This window comes from Typopeltis vanoorti, chromosome 3 (genome assembly GCF_054136105.1).
Source record: "Typopeltis vanoorti isolate ZY-2024b chromosome 3, IOZ_Tvanoo_1.0, whole genome shotgun sequence".
In the NCBI taxonomy this organism is placed as follows: domain Eukaryota; kingdom Metazoa; phylum Arthropoda; class Arachnida; order Uropygi; family Thelyphonidae; genus Typopeltis; species Typopeltis vanoorti.
The window spans coordinates 64,374,316-64,386,907 of record NC_143551.1 but is presented as its reverse complement, the minus strand read 5'-3'; the positions used below and the strand labels follow the sequence as shown (position 1 = coordinate 64,386,907).

The 12,592-nt window shown below is 34.3% G+C and overlaps 1 protein-coding gene across 1 annotated transcript in view; it reads left to right on the top strand.

Moving 5' to 3' along the window:
- Bap55 (Brahma associated protein 55kD) overlaps nucleotides 1-12,364 on the top strand; it is a 146,816-nt gene extending 134,452 nt beyond the window's left edge. The window contains exons 11-13 of the mRNA XM_090415661.1: nucleotides 1,575-1,670; nucleotides 10,942-11,028; nucleotides 11,969-12,364. Of these exons, the coding sequence (XP_090271787.1) occupies nucleotides 1,575-1,670; nucleotides 10,942-11,028; nucleotides 11,969-12,049 (264 nt within the window). The 3' untranslated portion in view covers nucleotides 12,050-12,364. The remainder of the gene's footprint in view (nucleotides 1-1,574; nucleotides 1,671-10,941; nucleotides 11,029-11,968) is intronic.
- The last annotated feature ends 228 nt before the right edge of the window (nucleotides 12,365-12,592 follow it).

Genomic DNA, 12,592 nt, shown 5'->3' with positions numbered 1-12,592 from the left:
TTAATACAAATTTATTTTATATGTTGTGTTTACACACATACGAGGTGTGACAATTTAATTCCAAGAATGCGCCCATAAAAAACCTACATTTGGAACTATACATTAGGCTACTGTCGCCTTTGAAGTAGTCCCCTTGTGCATTTATACACTGGTTTAGACAATGTTCCAATTTTTGGAAACAGGCCTGGAACTTTTTCCAGAATACTCGAGTTCCTTTATCACATTATGCTGGATATCGGTGATGTTAGAAAATCTTCGTCCTTTTAGCGCAGTCCTTTAATTTTGGAAACAGCCAGAAATCACAGGCAGCTAAGTCAGGTGAATAAGCAGGATGATCTAGTTCGGTAATTAATTTTTTGGCCAGAAACCATCTCACGATGAGCACACTATGGCTTGGCTCATTGCCATGATGGATGATCCACTTGTCAGGCAACAATTCAGGTCTTTTTCTCTGAACAGAATCTCGTTATCTTTTAAGCACCTCTAAATAGCATTGGTGGTTGATGGTTTTTTTCCCTGTTCAATGAATCCAGGATTATCCCCTTGTGATCAAAGAAACAACACCATGGTCTTGAACTGCGAATGTGACATTCGTGCTTTTTTTGGATGTGGCAAAATTGGTGTTTTCCACTGCATGCTCTGGCATTTTGTTTTGGGATTGTACTGGGAGCACCAGGTTTCATCACCTGTAATTGCTCTAGGAAACATGCTTATTTGCAGAAAGATCAGTCACAACTTGAAGCCACTGCTGCTTCTGTTCGTCCATCAAGATCTGAGGCACGAACTTTGCAGAAATCTTTCACATACCCAATTCTTCAGTTAAAATTACTCTGACTGCTTCTTAATTCATTGGCAATTCATCTGCCATTAATCGCACACTTAATCGTCTGTCAGATTATACCAAATCTCACACTCTGCTCACATTTGTGTCTGTCATTTTTGTTTTTGGCTGCCCACTTCTGGGTCATCATTCACATCTTCTCGCCCGTCTTTGAATCTTTTATGCCACTCAAAGACACTTGACTTTTTCAGAGCATCCACACTATATGCCACTTTCAACAGCTCAACATTTCAGTAGCAGTTTTGCCGATTTTTTACACAAATTTTGATGTTAACACACTGCTCCAAATTTCGATCACACATTTTTACGGCAAAGTTTACATGCAGAATTCTATTGTTTTTTGCAATAGCCAATTAGCAAATGGCTCTATCGGCTTGAGGTTTATGCACGCATTAGTTAAAACATGTACAAAGGCAATTACTCACATGACTCCAACCAATCACCACATGGGTGACACTACACGGCCATTCTGGGAATTAAATTGTCATATCTCGTATACACACACACATTCACTCTGTTAATAAATATATAAAAGGAATATTAGTTTTCATATATGTAGCATAGGAAACACCAAATGCATAGACCTGGGGAAAAACCTGTAAATTGTAGGAGGGGGGAATATATATAAAGATAGATAGATAGATAGATAGATAGATATAGAACCCTATAAAAAATTAACAGACTCACACCTTTAAGAAAAATTTAATTAAGATAATTTGGTTTTTGATTCTAGAGTTTATATGGCAGTGTTATTGTAACTGGTGGAAATACGTTGATACAGGGATTTGCAGATAGACTTAATAGGGATTTGTCAGCTAAGACTGCACCTGTAAGTATTTTTGCTCTATATTATATAAATATGTTATATTATTTGTAGTATGTTATATATTTATTTTGAATACAAGATTTGGTTACCCATGAAAAATTTGAATAAGAATTCATCCACATTATCAAAGTCTTGACATACAAAGGTGGTCTGAAAAGTTATCGGCCTAACAATGAAAAAACGAATTTATAATTTCCGTTTATTTTTCAACATAATCTCCCTTAAGACTAATACATTAATTCCAGCACTATTATCCCGTCCCTGTAGTGGTTCTCAGTAGGATCTGCAAACCCCCCCCCCCCCCTACAGCTGCAATCACCTCTTAATTCGAAGAAAAACAGCTGACCAGTGAGGAAGAGTTTTAGTTTTGGAAAGAGATAGAAGTCAGAGGGAGCCAAATCTGGGGAATAGGTTGGATGTTCTAACAATTCATAGTGCAGATCCCTTAATTTTCCCATTGTCAAATCACCTTTATGGGCAGGTGCATTGTCCTGATGAAAGATGATTTTTTTCTTCTGCAAACCAGGTCCTTTCTCACAAATTTTTTCATCTAGTCAGTTTAAAGATCGGAATAATATTCCCCCCAGTTATTGTTTTACCCTTTTCAAGATAATTAATAAACAAAACACCTTTAGCATCTCAAAACACTGATGCCATGACCTTTCCTGATGGAACCAACTGTCTTCTTTGGTGCTGAACAACCGGCTTCTGTCCACTGTTTTGACTGCTATTTGGATTCTGGTGTGTAATGGTGAATCCAAGTCTCATCCATAGTAATAAATTGACACACAAAATCAGTTTTATTCTTGTTAAAATGCTCCAAGCACTGTTTAGAGATTTTCATGTGAGTGCGTTTTTGATTTGCTGTGAGCAACTGCAGCACCCATCTTGTGCAAAGCTTTTTCATTTGCAATTCTTCGTGCAAAATATATCCTAAACATTCTTTTGAAATGCCTATAGTCTCAGCAATTTCACGCACTTTGACTTGCCTGTCATCCAATACCATATCGTGCACTTGATCAATGATTTCTGGTGTTGTTACACTTTTTGGATGTCTCCTTCATGTGGATCATCTTCAAGGCTGGTACGGCCACGTTTAAACTCAGCATCCCATTTCTTAATTGTCAAAAATGAAGGAGAAGAGTGCCCATAAACTGTTATGCACTTCGAATGAATTTCTTTTGCCATTAAACCTTCTTTTACAAAGAATTTTATAACCATACAATACTCAATTTTATCCATTTCAAGGGACAACACTTTTGCTTCAGACAGCTGTATAAAACAAACTTCTTGATAGAATAACTCACAATTTCACATGGATACTTAGGACAGATGCACCAAGTTAGAAAAAGAAAAAAAATCGTGCCAATAGTGTTGCCATTTATGGTTGAGGCCGAGAACTTTTCAGACCACCCTCGTATATCCTCAGAGGGTGAACAAGATATTATGATAGTGCTAAATGAAAATGTTTTCCATCATTACTGACTTCCTATCAACAATTTTCCTCCAAATGAATATGTTATCTGTCAAGACTTCAGTATAATCAGATCTTATATTTCTCTTCTAAGTCATTGTTTTCTGCATCATTCTACCTAGATCTTGAGCATCCTATAGATCTTTTTCCTGAAATCCAGGCAAAGAACACTTGTTCTGCTCATTTTTTCTCTCACATTCTTTTTAAGTGGCCATATAACCAAAGATTAGCTCTGCTAACATGTTCTTGAATCCTAACTATGTTGTTCTTTCCTAATATACTCATTTTTAATGTGTTACTGCCATCTGAAGTCTCTAGTCTTTGATCAAGTGTTTTATTTCTAACCTAGCTCTCAGATCCACAAGTTAAAACTAGTTTGAACACATTCTTGTATACAGTTAGTTTAGTGTTTTATTATTATTATCTGAGGGCTCCATGGAGTCAATGACTCCTCGAGGGAGGCTATAAATCATCCAAATCAGCTGTCATACCTCCCCTTAAATTCATTCATGCTAGTTGCACTCACTACCCCTAAAGGCAAATTATTCCACTCACTACTTTATAAGAGAAAAACCTAGCTCTTACCCCTTTCTTGACTGTGAACAAACTTAACTTCCCTGAATGCCACCATGTTCTCTCCCCACTTTCCATATAACAAAAAATTTCATCAGACAATATCCTATAACACCCATTCAAAATTTTATAGACCTCTATCATATCACCCCTCTTTCTTCTGTTAACCAGAGTACCCACATTCTCGCAATCTGTCCTGATAATCTAAATCCCATAATACTGATATAATCTTTATAGCTCTTCTTTATCCCCTTGAAATCTTGAGACCAAATCTGTGCACAATAATCCAGGTGTGGTCTTATCAAAGCCTTATAAAGATGCAAAATGACTTCCTTATTGTTAGATGTCAAGGTTCGTTTCAACATCACAATTATCCACTGAGTTGTATTTGCGACTTTTGCTATGAGACATTTGAACTTCAAATTCCTATCCACCAATATGCCAATATGCCAAGATCCCTTGCCTCCTCAATATGCCAGTGGAAATCTCATCGTGCCAAGTGCATAACTTTACACTTAGTAACGTTAAACTGACAGCCATTTTCATTTGCCCAAATTTCCAGCATGTTCAAATCATTTTGTTAGTGCTGAATATCACTAGCATCCCTGATTGTCTTGCATATCTTTGTATCATCGTAAACAATTGCACATCTGATGTTAGACTCTGCTTGATGTTATTAATGATTGAACAATAATGGGCGAAGGGCTGAACCCTGAGGTACAGCATTGGTCACCTTAAATCTGGCAGATTCACACCCACTGTATATACCACTTTTTGATATCTGTCTGTCAGCCATCCTCTAATCAAAGTCAAGAGTTTATATTCCAATCCCATAATCTCCAGTTTATGCAACAGCCTTTCATGTGGTATTGTATCAAATGCCTTGGAAAAATCCAACATTATCATAGCATATCCATTCTGTTTATCCAACTCAGTTGTAACATTGTTATAAAATATGAGCAAATTACTAAAACATGACCTTTCTTTAGTAAATCCATGCTGCTCCTTGCAGAGTATAACTTGTTTGTCTACCCATTTCTGTATGTGGGTTCTTACCAACTTAGTACGATGGAACTGTCATACATTCCTGCAGTATCTTTCTTGAGCTGAAACCCAAGTTATACAAACATGTGAAAGGCCTAGCCAATTCAGCTGAACATTCCTTTAGCAAACAGGCTGATATTCCATCTGTCCCTATTGACAAATTCTTATCCAGGTTATGCAACAGTTCTTCAACCTCATTTTCATGAACTTCTAACTCTTCATCCAATGTAGCAGTAGCATTGTGCACCATGTTACATACACCTGGTTGATATATCTTAGCAAAGTGAGCACTCATTAATTGAACAATCTCATTAGCTTTCCACACTAGAGTACCATATGCATTCAATAAAGTTAATTCTTTCACGTTCATTCTTTCTTTTGCTTTCGGCATAATGATAAAATTCTTTTGGATTGCCTTTAACTTGCATGGCCAATTTCCTTTCATATTCTGTCACGTATTCTTTCCACATCATCATCTGGTGGATCTCTTGCTTAATAAGTTTGCAAATTCATTTCACTCCCAACCTATTTATTCTTTGAACATTAGGGATACATTTAGATAGTAGATACCGTCTCATTTAAGCACTTTTTCAAAGATTCCCATGCATTTCTGACATTTTTCCCATTCAGTAACCGATACTATGGGACTGGTGATAGTATTCTCCTTAGTTGATTAAAATTATTAGTTTGTAGTTCAACATGTAACCTGTTCTAATCAGAGCATCAATACAGTTAAATATACGCATGAAATCATTTGTTATCATCACCCTTCTTCTTAACTTGGTACTATCATATCTGGTTAGCAAACCTACAAATTTTACTCTCTCACATTTCTTTCTCACTTCTTCCAACAGACCTTTCATATCCTCTTTTATACTATATTTGTTGCGGCATAATTATTAAATCACAAATTTTAAGATTGATTAGTTTTGACTAACATCATTCAGTTGACTTCCTAACATACCAGCTTAGCTAATTGTACTGTCTATTTCCATATTTAATTTGCCATCTTCACTAGAAATTGTACCCAAATAACTGAAATATTTTACTTGTTTTATAGGTTCTCCATTCAGAATGCAGTTGATGGACTCAATGTTTTTGTCTATTTTTATTACTGATTTTCACACAAATTTATCACAACAATTACCAATTTAGTCAAGGAATCCTGCAAACTTGTACTGGATTTATTTAGAAGTATTGCATCATCTGCATAAAGTAGAGCTAAGATTAACATCTCCAAACTTAATATCATTTTCCTTCATAATGTGATCCATATAGATGATGAGTAACAGTGGAGATAATGTACTTAGTTATTAGTTACTAGTTAATGTATTCACACCTGATTTTACATCAAGCTATCACTCTGTACCTTATAACTAAAATACTTATAACTAAGTATTGATATAATGTCCCATTTACACCATATAACTTTAGTGTTTTGAACATCTTTTCTCTTGGCACCTTGTCATATGCCTTTCCCAGATCTACAAAACTTAAACACAGATCCTTGCTATATTTCTCACGATTCCTCCTCCTCTATTTGTTCTTAAAGTGAAAATCTGATCTTGACAACCTCTATTTAGCCTGAATCTAGCTTGTTCTTCCCCTTTCACAATTCTTGTTAATCTTTTCTCAAGTATACTTGCATAAATCTTAGCAGGAACAGTAGAGAAATTGCTCTGTAATTCTCACCTTCAGTTTTATTTTCCTTTTTATAGGTACTACAAGAGCTCGACTTCAATCATCTGGAATTCGACTCTCTGACCAGAGAGTTGAATTAGTATATCCACCATAAAAAATTTTATACATCCATATTTGAATATTTCTTGTTGAATGTCATCTATTCTAGCTACCTTTCCACATTTCAGGTTTTTGATGGCTTTTACTACTTCAATTATGGATATGTATTTCTGATAGCATTCCTGATGATTGTTATCTATTCATGCTGTCACTGCTTGTTTCATTTAGCAATCTTTCAAAATAATTACTCCACACATATGGAGTATCTTTAATTTCAATTTTCATGTCACTTTGCTCATCTCTGATTCCTTTTACACTACTCTTTTCTCCATTTCTCAGCTTTTTCAAAAGTCTCCAAAACATGTTACCTTACCCCACCTATATGTATTTTCTATGTTATTAACAAAATCTTCCCATGACCTTTGCTGCTCAACTTGGATTTGCTGTAAAATTTTCCTACACACTCTTCTTTTCAATATGATATTCAATTTTATCCTGATCAAGACTAAGTTGTGATCACTTCCAGTTTTAGATCCCTATATATATCCTCCATTACTATTAACAATAACATAATCAGTGAGACTTTTTATATATATCTTCCATCTTCTCTCCTGGTGAATTTGTGCGCATTTTTATGTTGAAACATAGTGTTATATAATAACTATTTCATGTCCTGCCAAATTTTCCCAAAACAGTTCTGTATATCTTCTAATCATTTCCTTCTCTGCTGTTTAGATCTCTAACAAAGACCAACTTTTTTTTTTTTTTCTTGTTATGCCAGCTGCCTTTTTTTTAATGCCTCAAAAAATTCTCCTACTTCTTCCTTAGTAGAACCTTCTGCAAGTCCATAGGCACAAATAAGTGTAATTATCCAGTTCCCCATATTATATGCTCACATTACTATACTTGATAATTGCCTGTCATTCAAGATTATACTCATATTTAGCATCGAATACTATAGCTACTCCTTTTCCCTGATTGTTACTGTCTGGATATAACATTTTGTATTTGTTGTTAGAAAGATCTCACCTGTTTTTGTCTTCTTTGTTTCAGTAACACCTATTATTCCAGTCTGGTATTTATCCAGTTTTTCTGATAGTTTCATTTCTTTTTCTTTGATAACATTGCATCTGATAATGTAATGTGATCAGAGAGACAGACCGGTAACCACATTCAAAATGTTAATTATAAAAATTGGTCTTAAAACCCTGATGAAAGCAACAGAGGTTTAACTGTGCATTTCCCTAGCTAGTATGAAATTCTTCTATACTGTACCATAATTTTGCATTATGGTTTAAGCAAATAAGAATACAATTTGGTCAGCTAAATCCAAAATTTGCCAGTCCATCCTCATTTGCTCAGTATCCAGGTTGATACCTAACAGGGTGCATCAAGATATGGTAAGCATTGGAGATTAGGTCAGAAGTCCTGGTAAATTTTTTGCATTCCTTAAAAAGTCTATATGAATGTCTCCCAGTTATCCAGCTTTGACTGTTAAGCACTCCTTGAATAAAAGTTCATTGTACTCCAATTTATTCAGTTATAAATGCATAAAGAAACAAACAAATAAAAAAAAAAAACTAAAATATTTACACTTTTTACATTTAACACAACTTTAGATGAATTAAACTATTGGTGAACATCAAGGTATTCAAGTTTTTCTCATTGCCTGCTCTCACTTGACGTGTTAGTGTCATGACATCTGGTGGAAGAGTAATAAACATATGAAATCAGAAAACAGGTCAAATATATGGGAAACATTTCTAGTACTGTGTGTGTCAATCCACCCATGGACATTGCAAAACTTAAGTACAGAGACAAACTATATGTAAGGACATCTGGTGGAAGAGTAATAAACATAAGAAATCAGAAAGCAGGTCAAATATGTGGGAAACTTTTCCTCTACTTATTTTTCAATAAAGAAAATAATTAGCACATAAGCTATAAAAGACAATCTTTATACTAAAAGTAAGCCGCACACATTTGGTTGTCCTCTTCTTTATGTGCTGGCTGTCTGATCAAACAGATAATCATCATATACTATCTGACTGTTATCAACATCATCGTTTTCTAAAATACTGTTATGCTTATTATTTGAGACCTTCAATAGACTCCATGGTTGCAAAAATGCGCAGAGCATTTTTACACGTCTCCAATACAAATTTACTTTATTCCAGTTCTTAAAACTTCATTAACTTTCATTTTGTTCCAGCTAATACAGCTTCTTAGTCATTGTCTAGCTATTATTAATGGTTTTACTTCTCACAGTAAAGAAAAACCATCACAGGCTTGTCAGATGGTAGAACAATTTTTGTTATTCAGTGTTTACCATCTCCCTGCTTCAATGTTGAAGACTTCAAGTGACTTGGGGAAAAAAAGCTCTCTGGTTTTTTGAGCAGGGTTCCTAGAGTTACATAATTTGAATTTCTGTTGCACAGCATTTAATCTATTAATTATGTACTGAAAGCAGTTATTTCTCTATTGAAGAGTGTCATCAAGATTTAGATGACTGCCAGCAAAGAATAATTATTTTCAGAAACAAGGCTTATGTTTATTTCTTGCTAAGTTTCTTGTATGGCATGAATGGAAAATAAATGTGTGAAAGGGAGCACTTATATATTCAGCATTCTAGTATTCACATATTCATTTCCCATGCTTGATAGTTGTTTACAGAAAGAATGAATGCTCTGAGCATTTCGTTTTCTCTAAAAGTACTATTCCTAACTAATAGTTTTGTTAATGTTGAAAGTTTTATTTGGTCTATAAGACCATAGGCTATAATTTATATTTGGATTATAAGACCATAGGTTTAATACATATATGTACAAATTCATCGACTAGTTTTGCTAGCAAAACTGACTAGCTTTGTCAAGACTAAACGGTGAAAAAAAACTAATAAATGCAAAAAAATGAAGGAATGCAGTAACGGTTTACAACAGTTAGACAACAAAATTGGAAGGCAATCTGTGACATGGTATGCGTGAAGCGATATACTTCAGTCATTATTATAAATACGCATTACGTAGTTTTTGGCGTACTGTAGTTCTGCTAAACTTAATGAGTTAATAAGGTTTTTCCATATATCCTTTAATATTACTCCTTGGTTTTTTTTTAGCCAAACTAGTCAACAAATTTGTACATATATGTATTAAACCCATGGTCTTATAATCCAAATATCTGTTCTGTTAATAATAGTTTTGTTATTAAAGGGATTAGATGAGCAGATCAATTGTTTAAACCAGAGAACAGTTCTCTGGTTGTCAAACACATCATCTAAGATAAAGGTAGGTATTATACTAAGAAATGCAAAGACAGAATTGCAGATGTGGGGGGATGGTAATTACAAGAAGGTCTTTGGGCAACCTATGAGCATAAGCACAAGTTTGTGTCAAAATTGAATGTCATCAAAAGATGAAAAGAGAACTGTTAGTGAACACATTATCATTCTGAAAGGCTCCATATGGGAGCAGGTATAACTGAGTTGAATGCATGGTTTTCTGTGAAGTTCATCAACTCATGTTGTTTGCACCTTACTGATATCTTTTCATCTGGTGTTTCTGACAGCAGCACATCCACTTTCGATGACGATGATGACCTTTGGTAATGGGTGTTTTGTTTCGTGAACCTTTGGAACTGTATGTGCAAAAATGCTGCGGTTTACAATTTGAAATAAATTTCTTGCACTTCCTGTGTCATATTGTAATATCAGATGTGACATCATTTTTTAGTCTATGAGGCATTCCCACATGTACCTAACTTCCATATACCTTTTTATAGCTTCATTTTGTCTATTTGCAAAATAGACAAAATGAAGGTGGTGAATGAAGAACAACATGGTGGTTAAGATGTACTATTCTGTGTACATCTTTACCACCATGGGCCATAAGCGACCATCTAGGTATATCATAACCATGCCCTTGAAAAAGATAATGTTAAAAAAGGATAATTTTTTAAATTTCTTAAACTTTCAGTGTATTCTAATCATTTGGTTTTTAGCAGCTAAATACTGCAAAATTAGGTAGAAGCTACACTCCCATTCTAAAGTATGATTTAACCTCCTTTCATACTTCTTGTGGCACCACATCTGTTCAGTAAAGTTGTGCTAGGTAGATTGTGTTCAAACTAAGTGCATCTGTGTATAGCAAATGAAAAATTTTGGGAAGTGGAATTTAATGTCATTTGATAGTAATTACAGTTTGCTTATGGTGAATTTTGAGCTGAAAATATCATTATATCAATAGTGTTCACAGTAATAAAATAATTATGGTAAAATGAAATTGTAATAGTGAGCCATTACAATAAAGTTCATTGTAATAATGTTCACTGCAAGAAGCTTCTAATATAGTTTATCCTGTCATGTTAATATAAAGTATCAAGTTAACTTGCCAATTAGCTAATAACAAACATTCTTAATATTTATTTATGTTATTTTTTTATTTTAAGAGTATGAGGCTCAAATTCATTACAGCTAATGGAACTGTAGAAAGGAGGTTTGGAGCCTGGATTGGTGGCTCCATTTTAGCATCTTTGGTAAGCTTAATTAGTTCTTAAGTATTCTTCTTTTCTTCATTCATATTATATTTGTAACTGATTTTAACTATCAGAGTGTGCTTTTCTACAGCAGTATAAATGCACATTGTGTTAATTATTTTTGTTTGAAAGGAATCAGAAAGTGTGCATGGGGGGGGGGGACTTCTTGGTTAATTGTATATTCGTAGAAAGTATTTTTACCTTGGGTATAATAAATGTTAAAGATACCAAGCTATTTTAAACCTGGTTTTACTCCATTTCCCAAGAAAACAAACAGACAAACAAGTCAGGTTTGCACCTGCAAGTGTTGCAAGTCTAGCTGACCCTGCATGTAGTGCAAGACCAAGGTAAAAGTAGAATAAGCTCTGATCACTAATCTTAATATTTACCCTTAATGCAAAGCACATCTCCTGGAGGAGATGTATGATGTACGATGCTTTGTATTAAAGGCAAGGTCCACTACCGAGACCGGTTTCGACCTTTATTGAGGTCTCATCAGTGGGAGTCAGGCTAGAAATACCACGATTTTAGTAATACAGAGCTTATAAGTATTTTACCAGAACAAGTTACCATGAGGTGTTTAACCTTATTAAATAAAAATCTCAGGAGGAGATATAAATGTAGAAAGTATTTTTACCTTGGGTATAATACTGGGTAGTGGCCCCTTGCCTTTAATACAAAGCATCATACATCTCCTCCAGGAGATGTGCTTTGCATTAAGGGTAAATATTAAGATTAGTGATCAGAGCTTATTCTACTTTTACCATGAGTTGCCTTGATCTTGCACTACGTGCAGGATCAGCTAGACTTGCAACACTTGCAGGCACAAACTTGACTTGTTTGTCTGTTTGTTTACTTGGGAAATGGAGTAAAACCAGGTTTAAAATAGCTTGGTATCTTTAACATTAATTGTATATTGTATATCTCATTTATTTTTCAGGGCACATTTCAGCAGATGTGGATATCAAAACAAGAATATGATGAGGGAGGTAAATCTCAAGTTGAAAGGAAGTGTCCCTAATAAACATGATTTAATATTTCTTGTATTATTGTATGGACCATGTATCTATGTTTTAACTTATTGTATGATATCATTGTGACGTGATCATGAATACTTTAAAAGTCATTTTATACTTTATTGTTTTATAAAAATAAAGTTCTTATTAGGAATTTTCAAAAAACGTTTAATTGTGAAATGAGGAAATAGTTTTTATAATATTTAGGTATATTTAGAAACTCCTAATTAAAACACATTTATATAACAAGCAATTAAAATCTGTGATAAAAGAAAACACACTTGTTCTTTTGTTACAGCAAATATTGTCTATTCAAGGAAGAAAATTTGTTGTCTTACTGTTGTACAGTCAGCTTTTGCTGTTGTAAACTCACTCATTATAATGAACTATAAAAAAATTCTAATCAAAATTGCCAGCTTGGTTGGGAGCTTATCTGCTCCCAACCAAAAGAGTTCAAATCCCACTGTAGGAATGGATGTTTGCGATTGTCTGTGAAAATACTAATGGTGGTGGTGGTGGGGGGGGATAGATGGGGTTTTTAGTTGTAG